This window comes from Apodemus sylvaticus, chromosome 10 (assembly GCF_947179515.1).
Source record: "Apodemus sylvaticus chromosome 10, mApoSyl1.1, whole genome shotgun sequence".
Taxonomy (NCBI): Eukaryota; Metazoa; Chordata; class Mammalia; order Rodentia; family Muridae; genus Apodemus; species Apodemus sylvaticus.
The window spans coordinates 67,629,876-67,645,723 of record NC_067481.1 but is presented as its reverse complement, the minus strand read 5'-3'; the positions used below and the strand labels follow the sequence as shown (position 1 = coordinate 67,645,723).

Here is a 15,848-nt window from a genome sequence, read left to right as displayed (position 1 = left end):
AAACACACATTGATCAATGAGTGGATAAGCACGTGTGGTCTACATGCTCATGGGAGTGCCTTTTAGCCTTCAAAAGTCTGTGTGGATCAAGGGTGAACCCCGGGGATATTGCCAAATGATATAAACCAGGCAATGCACAAATATCAAATAATATCACTAGAAAAGTCAAAATCACAGACTCAAGGAATGAATGTCAACGTCTTGGCTGTTTTTCCTATTACTATGATAACATACCTTTTTAGAATTCACAGGAGAAATAGTTAATTTGGGCTCATTGAGGTTCAAGTCAAGCATGGTGGGGAATTAGAGGCAGCTGGTCACACTGCATCCACAGTCAGAAAGCAGAAAGCATTGAATGTTAATGTTAAATTCAGCTTCTTCTTTGATAACATTCAAGATTCTAACACAGGAAAGAGAGTTCCTCATGGTGGATACTTCCCACCTAAATTAAACTGATCAGATAATCTCCTAAGGGCATCCCCACATGCCCAGCTCATCTTCCAAGTGATTCTAGAGCTAATCAAGTAGACAATTGTGATTAACCATCATGGGCATTCACATGGGGTGAATGGGAAATGTATAGTTGTATTCTGTTTTTCTTTTTTTTAATTTTTTATTATATTCAACACAGTATATATTTTATACTAATCATTAAAATGATGGACATGTTATTAAATGAACATAAATAAAGTCTTTTTGTTCATTTGTTTGTTTTGTTTTATTTTGTTTTTAGTAGACCTTAAAATATTGGCTCTTACTATAGTACAAACCCAACATTAAAAACAATTTTTAGACATTGAAGCACATTATAATAAGGCTGTACTTCAATGTCCCTCACATCACCAAAGGATTTTACCTCCATAGTAGCTAAGCTAAGAGTTGACAGTTCTGCTGTATCAAGGAATGAATTGTAGGCACAATTATTTGGATACAGATTTCCTGCTATGGTCAAAGCTATTTGACTTGAGTGATTGTCATCATTTTCAGCCCACAGGGAACAGGTTACATTCATTTAAGAAATGGTGTAAGTATTAAGATGGTCTATGCATGAAGTTATTCATCAGCTGTTTCAATGAACAATGGTTCTGCTCAGAGGTGGCACAGACATTAGGTGAGGGTATGATTCTGATTCATTGGCTGTGATGATTTTGAAAAGCATTCATGTCAAAAAAAAAGAGTAACTTATAAGGTCCTCTTCTTAAATTTTATCTAAGTTGATATAATAATTTTAAATATCAAACAAAATATTCAGTCTCACTCTTTGTTGTTCTCTTACAAGCCACCTCCCTAATTAATTGTTTCTTTTGGCTGTACAAATACTTTTGAAAAATGTAAACTGTTCTGAAAGCCACAGTACAGTGTAAAAACATCAAATAAACAATCCTACTAATAGAGAGGCTGAGACAGAAGAAGCATGATTTCAAGACCATTATGTGGTACACAGCAAGACACTGTCCCGTACAAACAAGCAGAAAGTGTATATGGACTGTACAATATTGGACCTATTTCTCCAGTTACCAAATTAGAGGAACCACTGAATGATAGCTAACAAATTTCTAATTCATCATGTTTTTGAATTTCAATTGCTTAGGATATATTGGTAATACTGATTTTCATATTAATAGATATTAAGGAAAAGTGATTACTTTCTGCTATTTTTGTTGTTAGAGGTAAAATTATGTTTGTGGGGGTTTGTTGAAAGATTACTTTTTTGCTTTTTCTAGGATGTAGTTTCCCTCCTTGTGCTGATGTTTTCCATCTATTATCCTTTGTAGGGCTGGATTTGTAGAAAGATATTGTGTAAATTTGGTTTTGTCATGGAATATCTTGTTTTCTCCATCTATGATAATTGAGAGTTTTGCTGGGTATAGTAGCCTGGGCTATTATTTGTGTTCTCTTGAAGTCTGTATGACATCTGCCCAGGATCTTCTAGCTTTTATAGTCTCTAGTGAGAAGTCTAGTATAATTCTGATAGGCCTGCCTTTATGTTATTTGACCTTTTTCCCCTTACTGCTTTTAAAATTCTTTCTTTGCTTTTGGTGTTTTGATTATCATGTGACTTCTTTCCTGGTCTAGTCTATTTGGAGTTCTGTAAGCTTCTTGTATGTTCATGGGCATCTCTTAGGTTAGGAAAGTTGTCTTCTATAATTTTTTTGAAGATATTTACTGGCCCTTTAAGTTGGGAATCTTCACTCTCTTCTATACCTATTTAGCCTTAGGTTTAGTCTTCTCACTGTGTCCTGGATTTCCCAGATGTTTGGGTTAGGAGCTTTTTGCTTTTTTTTGTGCTTTCTTTGACTATTGTGTCAATGTTTTCTATGGTCTCTTCTGCACCTGAGATTGTCTCTTCCATCTCTTGTATTCTGTTGGTGATGCTTGCATCTATGACTCCTGATCTCTTTCCTAGGATTTTTAACTCCAGGGTTTTCTACCTTTGTAGTTTCTTTATTGTTTCTAGTTCCATTTTTTAGATCACAGATGGTTTTGTTCATTTCCTTTGCCTGTTTGTGTTTTTCTTTAAGGGATTTTTGTGTTTCCTCTTTAAGGGCTTCTAGTTGTTTACCCATGTTCCCCTGTATTTCTTTAAGAGGGTTATCTATGACCTTCTTAAGGTCCTCTATCATCATCATAAGAAGTGATTTTAGATCCAAATCTTGCTTTTCCGATGTGATGGTGTATCCAGGACTTGTTATGGTGGAAAAATTGATGATGCCGGGTAACCTTGGTTTCTGTGACTTATGTTCTTATGCTTGCCTCCCTCCATCTGGTTATCTCTAGTGCTACCTGCCCTCACTATATCTGACTGGAGCCTGTCCTCCCTGTGATCCTGGTTGTGTCAGAACTTTTCAGAGTCAAGCTGTCTCTGTGATCCTATAATTCTAGGATCCTATTGATCCTCAGATCCTAAGTGTGTCCAAGCTCCTGGGAATCAAGCTGCCTCTGGGACCCTGAGATCCTGGCGTGGCCAAGCTCCTGGGATCCTGGGATCCTGCGAGTGTGTAAAAGCGCTTGGGAGTGGAGCTTCCTCTGGGTGTTGTGGGACTGACTGCAGAGTTTGCTCTGCCCAAGGTCTGCTCCTCTGTTTTACATTAATTCCTTTTATTTTCTGTGTGTGATTGTTTTGCCTGTGTGAATGTCTGTGCTCAACATGCATACCTACTGATTGTTGCGAACCATCATGTGCCTTGTGGGTGTTGGGAACTAAAGCCCTTTCCTCTGGAAGAACAGTTAAGGTTTTCCAGTCTTAACTGCTGAGCCATCTCTCCATCCCAGGTGTTATCCCTGGGTGTCGACTTCCAGTCAAGCCAGATGGATAAGCTATGGATAAGCTGTGAGCTCTCGTGTACAACCTCATAAAAACAAGCAATGTTGATCTATTACACACTTAAAATTATGTTCCACAAGTAGGTGTCATGTGAGATAGTCTCACAAAAATAAATTTTAATAAGGAAGAAGCTAGGGAGAAGGCACAGCGTTAAGAGTATATATTACTTTTGCAGAGGACCTAAGTTTGACTCCCAGCATTCATATGAATTGCCTCAAAACTGACTATAACTTGAGTCCCAGGAAGTCTGGCGCCCTCTTCTTGGCTCTATGGACTCTATATTCAGCTTCGCATACCCATACGCAAACACATAATAAAAGCAAGACAAAACTTTAAAAATTTTTAAAGCAATTAAAGAAATAGCAGCTATGAACTTGAAAGAGAGCAGAGGATGGGATTATAGGAAGAGTTAGAAGGAGAAAACAGAAGACTGACATGAAGCAATTATATCTTAAAAATTAATATTTTTGAAAAATGTATTGATTTAAAGCCAAGATTTAAAGATTTGTGCTTGTCTTTTATTACACCTTAACATATTACAGCAGATAAGCTATAATAAAAAAGAAGAAACTCTCCCACATGGCCTGGAATTTAAGTAAATGTAATATCTATCAAAATCACTGATAAAGCAGTGGCATTTGTAGAGATAGTCCTGATGGGGAAACTGGAAGAAGCCAGCCCTTCTAACTTTCTCTTCCACTTTCAGAGGCTAAGCTGATGACCTAGTGGCCACTCCTCATTTTAAAGACCCTAACTTTAATTATCCAAAATTTTCCTTTTGTTATTTAATGCAGCATATCTGTAGGTTCTAGGAGTTAGGATTTGAGTGACTTTGAGGGCAACTTTTCTGCCTTTGACATCACACTTGGTAAGATTAGGTGACTTGCCCAAAGTCATGGCCTGATCTTTGTAGCTTAGCTTTGAGCCCAAGCTGCCTGGTAAGGGCACTGTTTTTTTGTTGCTGTTGTTTTTTGTTTGTTTGTTTATTTGTTTTCTTACTACCTTAATTAACCATGCTTTCCAGAAAATACCAAGAAAAGTTGAGGCTGGGAAAATGGCTCAATTGTGAATCACCTGCCTCTCATGTGCACGACTCTGGATTCCACACATAACACTACAGCCAAGAAAGGAGGGTGGGAGAAGAGAAGACAGAAAGAGGGAGAGGAGAAGAGAAAAAGAGAAGTAGGAGGGGGAAACTAGTTAAGGACTTACCGTACACATCCTCAAATGGGAGACATGAGAGATAGTAAAGGGAAGTTTACAATGGTTTGCAGCCAGCCCACATTCATTTCGTAGTATTTTGTAAAATAACCAACCCCATTATACCTATTAACATTACATCCCAATTCTGGAATCAGAGCCAGCATGCTCTGACTTGGTTCTCAGCTGGGGACTCACACAGCTGAGTTGTCAATCACTAAGCTCCTACCCAGAGCTCAGGACCCTCTTCTGCACATTCCCTTTGCCATTGGAATTCACTTCCTAGTAACTACAGGAGCCCTTGCCTTGCTGACTGTGAATGGGAACCACTCATCTTTTGAGGATTGCTTTGGGTGAGGGCAGGGGGCTGAATCCCTCCCATCTTGATGATAGAAACTGTCCCTGACCCCAGCCCTCATATATCTCTCCAACTTCTATCTCCTACTAAAGATGATTCTTTTGACAAGTTCCATGCTTGGAGCAAGCCCACTAGGTAAGATTATCAGTTTAAGTTCAGCTGATGAGTGAAGATCAGCACTCTCCCATAGGTAAGCTCCCGTTTGTAACTGAACAGAGCCTTGAATAAGGTCAGGACAGAGGCCAACTTACAATGCTGCCAGGCTCATCTCCCATGCACATGCAAAGGCACTAACCCATGATCTTGGATGCAAGGAGCACAGAAATGGGGATGAATGATAGAGATAGATACCAAATACTGGGACCTGATGAAAGCAGTTCCCTGCCTTCTTCAGAAAGATGTAGAAGACCCTCATCTTCTGAGGTTTAGGAGGGAGACCCCAACCCCCTCAATCTCCTGATCACTAGAAGGAAGGTTCTTTGGACCTGTTCCTCCCAATGTACAGCCTAGGACAAGACCAGAGTCCAATTGGTTTCTAGCCTTGGTATTGTCAAGAGGGAAGTTGTGCTTGGTGGGATCTCTTGAGGAAGAAATGGGAAGATTGAAGCCGATACCCCAGTGCCTGTGATAACCCAGAGAGATCTGTAACAGTGATTCACCAATGGTGGGGAACTGTCAGAATATGTGGGAACTTCAGTTTTTTTTACAGTGCATTTAAAGAAACAAACTTTATTGTCTTAAATTTGTATCATCTATAATGTGTTCCCTGACAATCAATTTGCAAAGATATTTGAAGGAACAGGATTTTATAACCATGGGAGAATTGTAGATGCATCTGAATTATCACTTCTTCCAAAATAGTCTTCTAAAGCTTTGCGATGAGCCCATTGAGTCATACACCAAGCACTTACTTCTTTTCTTCTATAGATAGCTCAGGAAAGCGGGACAAACTGCATGTGAGGTTTCCTGTTCCTTCAACAGGTATTGGAACTGTATTGGGTTGGAGTAGATGATGAAGGAATCTAAACCACTTTAATAGCTTCATAGTTGGGTGTGGTCACAAGTGAAGCTGAGAAGAACAGGGAGGGACTTGTGACCAGTGCAAGGGTTTTCTAAAAATGATTGGTATGCATGGAGGTTCCAGGCAGGCAGGCAGTCTTTAAAAGAAGGGGTCTCTCAGAGTGGTCTACACCTGATATTAGGGCTCTTCTTGGTCTAGAACCTGCTGTTTGCTCTCCAAACCAGTCCTGTGGTACCTATCATTTCAATCATATGAAACCTTCTCCTGCCTAAGGACCCGTTTTTCTCCAGGCTGGGTTCGTTGTCTAAAATAGATGCTCCCAAACTATTCACACTTCTAGACTATTCCCCAACCTTCCGCTCTGCCTTTGTTTCTTTTCCAGTCGCTGAGATTAAAATAATCCTGACAAAGCATCTTAAAGAAGGGAGGGTTTAGTCCAGCACACAGTCACAAGTTACAGTGCAGAGAAGTCACAGTACCAGGTGCTTGAAACCCCTGGTTCTGTTGCATTCACTGTCAAGAAGCAGAGGGCAAGGGATGGGATGCATGCTGCTGCTAAGCTCACTGTCTCCATCAGATACAGTCCACAAAGCCCCTGCCTAGGCAATAGTGCCACCCACAGTGGGCAGGTCTTGCCATATCAATTCACTCAGTGCCATATTCTTCCCTCAGATGGCTAGCACCCAACCTAATCCAAATAATCCCTCACCGAGATCCCTTTCCAAGGTGAATCTAGATTGTATCAAGTTGGCAATTAACACTAACTGTCATGATTTGTCATCCCTCATATTACCCATTTGGAGAACCTTTTATTCACTAGTTTCCCTACACTTTTCCAGATTCCCTGCCATCTACCAAGTTTAGTTTGGCTTTCTAGGTCTTACAGAATTGCCACAAGCTCACTGGAGCCGGAGAAATGGCTCAGCCGTTAAGAGCACTTGTGGCTCTTGCAGAGAACCTAAGATCAGTTCTTTTCGACTACACTGGGCAACTCACACTGGCTTGAAACTCCAGTTCCCAGGGGTCTGATTCCCTCTTCTGACCTCTTCAAGGCACCTGTGTGCACATGACATATACACAGACACTCACAATTTTTTGAAAAATTACTCATTATTAAATGAATCTCCTGACTCAGGCACACGTGTGAAACCTATACCCTTGGTGTGACTATTCAGATGGTATCTAATTTAGTCTTTCATTGTACTTATTTTTTTAAGACATGAGTATCACGGTGTAGCCCAGGCTGGAATACAGTGACTATTTGTGGTCTCAACCGCACTGCTGATCAGCACAGGAGTTATAGCCTACTCTATTTCAGACTTGAGCTAGGTTCACCCCCTCCTTAGGGGTACCTACCTGGTGGTACCCACCTTCCAGGAAGCCACAGTATCGATGTCAAGCTGACTATAGACATGGATCATAGACTACTACAGCCTAGAACTTGTAGGCTCAACAGTCCTCCTGCCTTAGGCTCCCCAAAAGTTGGACCTACAGGCACCCACTTGGTCTTTTAAATGAGGCTATACTCTACTTCATCTTTATAATCAGCTTCGTATGCTTTGGTGGCACACATTGGAGATCACAGCAAATGGGAGGGACCCCAGCAAAAAGCTGGGGAATTCAAGGCTCGTTTGGTCTATCAAGTAAGAGACCAGCCTGGGCTACCTGAGACACTGTCTCAAAAAAAAAAAAAAAAGACAAAAATGAATCAATAAATGTCTTGTACTGTTCACTTACCATGCTTTGCTAAACTTGCTTCCGTGGCAGCTTTCATTTTGAGTATTACCACGACACCACGTCAAGGACTCTGGCCCGGGTCTGCCTTGTGCCTACAGCTCATCCTTACAACCCCTTTAGGGGTTCCCACTATGTCCCCCATCTTGTCAAAAGTTAAAACAAGGTTCAGAAATATAAAACGACTTGCTCAGAGTGTCCTACAGGGCCGGTCAGCAGGTGGTCCACACAGCTTCCAAACTCCCACTTAACTATCTGAGATGCTCAGACAGGCTGAGTGTCCCTTTGAAGGCATGAATAGGGTTCCTGGCAGCTGAGAAAGGAACACTGGCCCTGCCAGGGCGGTTGCTCTGCTGGCTCAGCAGGGGAGAAGTGAGAGGGAGGGGCTGAGTGTGCAGGGAACCGACTGTGGTAAAATGGTACCTGACAAATGGGATGTTTTCAATCGATTATTTGAAGTGAAATAGCTGCTGCTAATACGAGTCCTGTGCTGAAGATAACCACATGTTAATTAAAGCTTCGAAGTGTGCCTTGTTCATTTGCCTCCTGTTTGCTCATGAGTTAGAGACTATTTTTAAAAAGTCCACAGCACGCTGTATTTAAATATGTCCTCAACCTCAAAGACTTCAAATGCCAGGCAATTGGGCCATTGATGAAAAACAGGCTGACACCTGGCCAAATGAGGGAAGGTCCCAGGCCCTCGGAGCCCACCTAGACTCTGATAATCAGCTAGTGAATCTCGGCAGTATCAGGAGCTTGGGGCAGGCCACTCAACATGCAGAAAAACCATATGTTCTGTTATTATGGGCTGCCCAGCAGCAGCTATAAAAGAAATCCTTCTATGTCTGTAAAGCCCAAATTATATATGGAAGAAGCCTCGTTTTAACAGCAGTATGACGCCAAATACTCTCTTCTAGGAACTGTGGGGTGAGGGATAGTCAGGGCCTGTGGTCAGCCTTGAGAAGATGAGGGGGGGTGGGAGGGCTCAGCAGAGTCCAACTTCAACACAGGTGGAGTCATGCACACCCTGATGTCACATCATGGGTCCCCCCAACCCCCCTCCGTGAGATCAATCACTGGCTTTGTAACTTCAAGTATTTCATCTTTCTCAACCTCAGGTTCCTGGTGCAGCTACTGCCATGCTCCCACCTGGCCTGCCCAGAGGGTAGGGATTGAAGAAATAGAAACAATTGCCCTGGGCAGCTCAAGATGGTGCCCCCGTGGAGCATGGTGCCGGGAGTTTACTGTGGTTTGTGGGGACCCCAGTGGCCATTTGTTCAAATTCTTTTCCTGCCTTCACTGGCTGTTCACACTTCAGGAAATGCCTCTGCAGGGCAGAATGCTCACAGCCAGTGTGCTGGCTAGTTTTAAATGTCAACTCCATCACAAGCTAGAATCATTTTGGAAAAGGGAACCTCAACTGAGAAACAGTCCCCACCAGACTGGCCTGTAGACAAGCCTGCAGCGTGGATGATTGAAGGGGGAGAGCCCAGCTCACTGTGGGTGGGGCCCCCTCTGAGCTGGTGGTTCTGGTTTACTTAAGCAGCCAAAGCAAGCCATAAAGAGCAAGCCAGTAAGTAGCATTTCTTCTCCGTGGCTTCTGAATCAACTCCTGTCTCCAGCTCCTGCCCAACTTTTCTGGATGCTGGACTCTGATCAGGAAGTGTAAAATCAAATAAACCCTTTCCTTCCCACATTGCTTTGGGTCATGATGTTTTATTACAGCAACGGGAACCTAACTAAGACAGTCAGCCTGCTTCCCTGGCCCAGTCAGCTGACACCATGATGCCTTTCAAGATTTTTCCTAGTAGGCTATGATCTTCCCCAACCCATGTCTTTTTAGCATGTGATGAATGATCCTTGTATGCTCTACCCTAGCCTAGCTACCAAAGGGGTTTCTGTGCCTAGGTGTCTTAACTCTTCTATTAGTCATTTCTCTTGAGGGGAAACCTCTTAGATATTTCCCATCATGCTGTTGATGTATAAGTCTTGAGAAAACGTGTGTTGTCTTTCATCTATCCATTATAGACTCTCTGCCAGGCACTAAGCCTCATGCTGAGGACAGAGCAAGAAGTGACATGGATAAGACCTGTACATACCACTATAGGGAGACAGATGGCCACAGAGTCAGCAAACCTACGTGACTATAGAAATGTCACTTCAACTTTAATAAGCGTGCCAACAAAAAGCAAGGGGAGAGAAGCAGGACGCAGAAATGACACTACTTCTGGGGAGCATGTGTGAACATGGGTGACGTTAGAGTAGAAACCCCAAGGGAAAGGTTTGCAGAGGCAGGTTTGGGGCAATTTCAAGGAAGTAAGTCCCTAGTCAAGGGGCACATGCAAACGTCCTGAGGTGGGTGTCTTAGTTACTGTGAATAGACATCATGTGCATGGGCAGGCTCTAGCTCCCCATACTATCCACATACCCCTCCCCCAACATACCACTGTGTGCTGCACTAGACTATCTGCTGTGCTTCTGCTTGCCTTCTTGCTTCTGAAGAATACCCTCCAGATAAGCCACATCCTTAACATGTTACGGCAATGTAGCTTACAAAGGCACTGATTGGCTTGTCCAAAGTTATATATACAATATGAGAAAATCTCTACATGCTTTACCCAGACCAGAGTCCACTCTCCTGACTGGGGTCTTCTACACCAACCCCCTGTTACTTATTCTTCCTATGAAGTTGCCAAGGCAGTAAGGGAGGAAGGTTTGCTTGTGCTCACACAGAAGGCTCAGCTCGGGGATGTGAAGCAGCTGCTCATATCACATCCACAGTCAGGAAGCAGAGAGAAGGCTGGTGCTCAGCTCACCTTTTCTAGTTCATTAAGTCGAAGATCCTACCTACATTCAGAATAGGTCTTCCCACTTAACCCAGTCTAGAAAAACCCTCATAGACACTGCCGGATGCCTGTCTCCCTTGGATCCTATCAAACTGACAATCAGTGTTCACCATAACACTCCCTGACAATCATACGCAGTGGCTAGAGTCAGATTTGGGTTCTGGCAGCTTTAACAAGCCAGGCTCTGCCACTCATTCTCAATATGGCAATTAAACAAATAAACGTGAAAAGCAGACAGAAGAAATGCATCCAATGTGGTCACATGGGGAATAGGAAGGAAGAGCTGCAGTAATTTCCCTAACATCCCTCTGCTGAGTCTGAACACAGTATTTAGTTGGTATTTACTTACTCTTCAGACAGGAAGAGTAAGTAACGGAGGGATGAAGTAGAAGACCCCAGGCAGGAGAGTGGACTCTGGGCTGGGCAAAGCATGCAGAGCGCCATCTTTGTATGTACAACTTTGGACAAGCCAATCAGAGGCCTGCCAGTCAAGTAGACCTGGTCAAACTGTAGCGCCATCTGTCATAGCTTCAGCTCCAGTCTATTTTACATTGTTAGAACTGTGGGAAATCTCTTCTGGGATTCAATCTCCTCCTCCTCCTCTGGCTGGCACTAAGGTCCCAGTCTTTCCTTTTCCCAACATAAGATTCAGTTGTCTGATAGGATACAAGTGTGTCCTTGACAGTGTCTTCTGTCCTGCCTGAAAGGTTCCAAAGTCACCCTGAGGAGAGTCCACACCACCCTGTGGAGTCATTGGGGAGCCCAAGAGAATCAGAGCGGACACTGTCTCTCTGTCTCTCTTGCTAGTCATCTTTCTCTTCACTATTTGGGGCACATGAAAGGGTCCATGGAATACCCAGGGAAACTTCATCTTGTGTATTAGCCCCTTTCTTTCCTTTTTGGTTTGGGGGGGGGGACATGTTTGGTATTTGTTTGTTGAAAAGAGCTCTCGCATAGCCCAGACTGGCTTCAAACTCACTGTATGGCCAAGATGATGGTAAACCTCTGATCCTCCTACCTCTACTCCCAGAATTCTAGGGTCACACTCAGCTTAACCTCTTTTTTAAATCCATCTCTGCATTGGTCAGTGGAGCGACTGCCTATCTCCTGCAGTGACTTTCTCCACAGTGACTGCAGTAAGGTTACACTCATTCTATGAATATATCCAATACATTCTTCCTTCCCTCTCCTTCTATGGCATCATCCTGGACAATAATGAGAAAAAGGAGACTGCTGCTGTTTATTATTTCCAGGTCCATCAAATTTGTGTGTACATGTGTATGTGTATGTATGTGTGTGTGTGTGTGTGTGTGTGTGTGTGGTTGCATTTAAAATGGCTGCATTTGACCATTATTCCATGTAGATGTTAACTACATTTGAAGGATATTTACACACATCTAAGATGCTTGTGGACAAGTGCTGACACATCTGTGTCATTGCTGACATGTCTTGATGTGTCTGTCCATGTAAAGCAAGTGTGACAATTGCCTGCGTGCATTATCACCCATGGGGCAGAGACCCCACAGCTTTTTATCCTGACAAGGAAGGAAGCACGGAATCTCTCTGATGTTTGGATTCTCACTTCATTCTTACAGAGTAGGGGGTGGAATCAGGTTTGACAGTCCTGCTGGCAGAACTCTGCTGACTCCCTGCTCATCCCTAGAACCTTCTATAATTGATGTCCACGCCTCTGACCTGTCTCCCCTTTGGCCTGCAGGTCCCTGTCTGGACGAATCGTTGGTGGTGTTTGGTGGTTCTTCACTTTGATCATCATCTCCTCATACACAGCCAACCTGGCTGCCTTCCTGACTGTGGAGAGGATGGTGTCTCCCATTGAGAGTGCAGAGGACCTGGCAAAGCAGACGGAAATTGCTTATGGGACACTGGAAGCAGGCTCCACAAAGGAGTTCTTCAGGGTGAGGGCATCCCTGATCCCAAGGCCTTCTCAGAAGGGAATCACTCCATTATATTTCCCTTTTCATTAAAGAGTGAGGAGGCTGGGTGGGAGTGGCTCCATGGTGGAAGTACTCAGGAGGTTCTGCCTTCCTTCCTAACCACCACAAATAAATAGATACATGATAGATCAATTGACGGGTGGATGGATGGATGGATAGATAGATAGATAGATAGATAGATAGATAGATAGATAGATATACAGGACAGGGAGATTACAAAGAACAAGATAACTGCCTCTCTTCATGCAAATCTCAGAAACTCAGTGAAAGCTCTTGGGTTGGGGGCCCAAGAGAACTACTGAGTGTACTGTCCTTTTGGGTAAAATACTATTTGAACTATTAATGCCATAGACAGACAGCATGGTGAGGGATCTGAGGAGAGTTTGGGTCCCTGAGGCAGAATTTTTGGCCTATCAATTCTTCTTATAGAACTCAGAAAGGGGAGGTCTTGTGCCACAAATGGCCTATACTCCTTGTAGTCAGGCTACCTCTGATTCCCAGGTGGCAAGGCAGGTTGTCTTGAGTTTCAAAGGAGGGAGGAAGAAATATTGTTAATGTATGACTTAGAGGAGATAGTACACTGGGGAGGAAGAAGAACAGTGGGGAAAAGCTAAGGAAAAGGAAGAGAGGACCTGAGGAGGAGGTAGAGAGTGAGAGGGGAGGTCATTTGGGAAAGGTGTATCTGTCTTACAGATAGCAAATGTGCCACCTGTAGCATCCTGATGTCTTGGAATCTGGTAGCCTGCCCCTAAGCTTTTAGAGAAATAGAAATTATGGTGCTCACTACTCTCCTGGAGCAGACACCCAGGGAGTCTTAGAGGGCCACAGTCTCAGGCAGGTTCTGGTGGAGCTTACCTTTTCCCTCACAGAAGCTGTGAGTAAGGAAAAGGTTCCTTCGGGTGCCCATGGCTTGATCAGCCCCTAGACAAAATCTAATATTTGGAAATTTCTCAGCTGTCTAAAGACCACTGGAAAATGGGATTCTACATTTATGGAAGTTTCAAATCTCAGGGTTGATTCAGACCCCTACCATATACTAGTCTGTGCTGCAAAGGACAGGAAACACAATTCTATCCCCGCTCTCCAGGGTATGTCATTTAGTAAGGAATAACTTAGGGAAACTGTGGGCAAGACTCAATCCTGGGACTTGTAGCTTTCCCTCTTATTATGTCTTCTTTGAAAGCAAAGAAGCCTTCCTGGACTCATGGTAGACTCCATGTATTAAGGTCAGAAACTTGATGGTGTCAACACAAAAACACAGCCCTTACCTGTAAATGAATAATAGATAGTTAATTCTGGAGCCAAGTATGAGTCAGCATGGCCTGGGAAGACAGTCTCTGATCACCCCAAACCCTATGCTCCAACATGGAAGTTTTTGTGGTAATAGAACTAAGAAATTCTTAAGTCAGGGCACTTTTCAAAGGCATTAGTGGAAACAGTAAGGAGACAGTTATGCAAAGCAGAGAAATCTCAACCATAGGCCCTGCATGTGATGTGATGGCAACCTTAGTCCTTTGCTTAATGGAAAATTAGAGTTCCTCTGTTAATACATTCTAAAGGGAATGGATCTGTTGTTAGATCCAGTTTTGTATCTTAGTGACATGATGTTGGGTCTAACACAAATGACAGACAAAGACTGGCTACTTAATAGGCTAAAGCTAGACTGAGATCAATTGTAATTAGGCTCTCAACCTGCAGTGTTCCAACATCTCTATATCGCAGTAGGTCTAGTCAGTCTATTAGCCTTTTGCAAACTTCTTCTTTCCAGGAATTGTCATTCACAATGGCCACCAAAGTCATCCTTAGCCAGTGTTTCTGAGTACATTGCCTCATGACCATAAGGAATGAGGTTTGAGAAGAGAAAGTAATTGAAGTTTATTGGGAGGTAGAGCAACAGTTCCCTGCATGAGTTGCTAAGCAGCACCCCAGGTTGGAGGTTTTCCTACTTTAGGAAGAAGGCTGTGTACAAATTCATCATCCAGTTGGGATGAATGTGGTCCGTTAATTTGAATACGTAGGGAATTCTGATCTGTTGGTGGATCCAGTAAGCATGCTCAGGATCCAGGGAACATGGAGTTGGGGCTTGGCCAAGTACCAAGGAGGAAAAAATTGATGGAAAAAAGAACACAGGCTGGTGATGGGCCAGCTTGAGTCAGAGCTTTTGGATTTAAAACCCTGTACTCACTCACCGAATGAACTGTGCAACTTCTGTGCTCTCTGAGCTCACTGCCAGTTCATATAGACAATTTGATTTCCTTGAGCCTGTAACCCTAACTGCTTACAAAAGGGGCTTCTTTGTGTCTGACTCCTCCTCTGGCTGTCTCACAGCAGACACTGTTCTCCTGATGAATAAGATGATCTATTGAAGGAAAATATCAGAGAAGAGAAGAGATAAATAGAGAGACAAGGGAGAACATATGAAGACCAGTGGATGGACGTGATGAGGCCTTTGTGTTGAGGGCAGATAGAACAGGTGGAGAAGCAGAGGTCTCGAAGGGCCCTTTGTCAGAGTCCCCGATTGTTGTCAATAGCATGCCAAGCAAGCCATGCACTGAGCATCCCAGCACTAAAGTAACCTTGAAAACAAAAAGACACAAATATTCATTGTAATCCCACCACTACCTAAGCATTCTCTTCTTGCCAGGCACTGGGTTAGCATTTACCTATGATTGTGTGTTGTCTCCATGGCAACGCTGTCCCTGGGAACTGTTAACACCATTGTTCAAAGAGAAACAGTGAGTCTCAGAAAGGTTATGTCACTTGCCCAAGTCCCTGTAGTTGGCAAGATATAATGAGGGAGGAAGCCGGTTGGTAGGGAGGAAAAAAACACAGATGTGCCACTAGGAGTTCAGGGGTTTCTTCCATGTAGGACACCATCACGGAGTTCTCATTGCTTCATCACAGGCCCCAGTTTCTTTACCTACAAAAAGACACTGCTAGGAGATGTCCTATGAGCCCTGGCATGTCTGTGACTGACCAAGACTTTGGTGGGTAAGGAGACATCACCCTCCACTCCCACTAGGCAGAAAAGGGGGAAAAACAAAGCATGAAATGCCTCACCCTGTCTCAGAAGAATCCAGTTCCTAGTCCTCATGACAGCACCATCCAGAGACATGGAACAGTTTAATTCTCCATGGACAGTTAATTAAGATGTGTGAAGGGCAGTGGGAGCTGTACAGAAGAGAGTCAAGAACAGATATCCTGGCATGTTCCCAGGATTCTCTGCCGTTCACACTCCACTTGAGTTCCTGGAGATTAGATTGTCTTAGTGGTCCCCGAGCACCTGTGAGCACTGCCTGGGCTTTGGGACTGTGACTGAGAAGATGTGCTGATTTTCTGCATATTGCTGCCAAAGGGTTTCTCTGCTCTGCCTGTCCACAGCTTGTTCCCTACTGTGCCATCCTGTCAG

The 15,848-nt window shown here is 43.5% G+C and overlaps 1 protein-coding gene across 4 annotated transcripts in view; it reads left to right on the top strand.

Annotated features, from left to right (window-relative positions):
- Gria1 (glutamate ionotropic receptor AMPA type subunit 1) overlaps window positions 1-15,848 on the top strand; it is a 319,911-nt gene that overhangs the window by 263,234 nt on the left and 40,829 nt on the right. For all 4 annotated transcript variants that reach the window (XM_052195298.1, XM_052195297.1, XM_052195295.1 and 1 more), the window contains one exon: window positions 12,202-12,400. In XM_052195298.1, coding sequence (XP_052051258.1) covers window positions 12,202-12,400 — 199 coding nt within the window. The remainder of the gene's footprint in view (window positions 1-12,201; window positions 12,401-15,848) is intronic.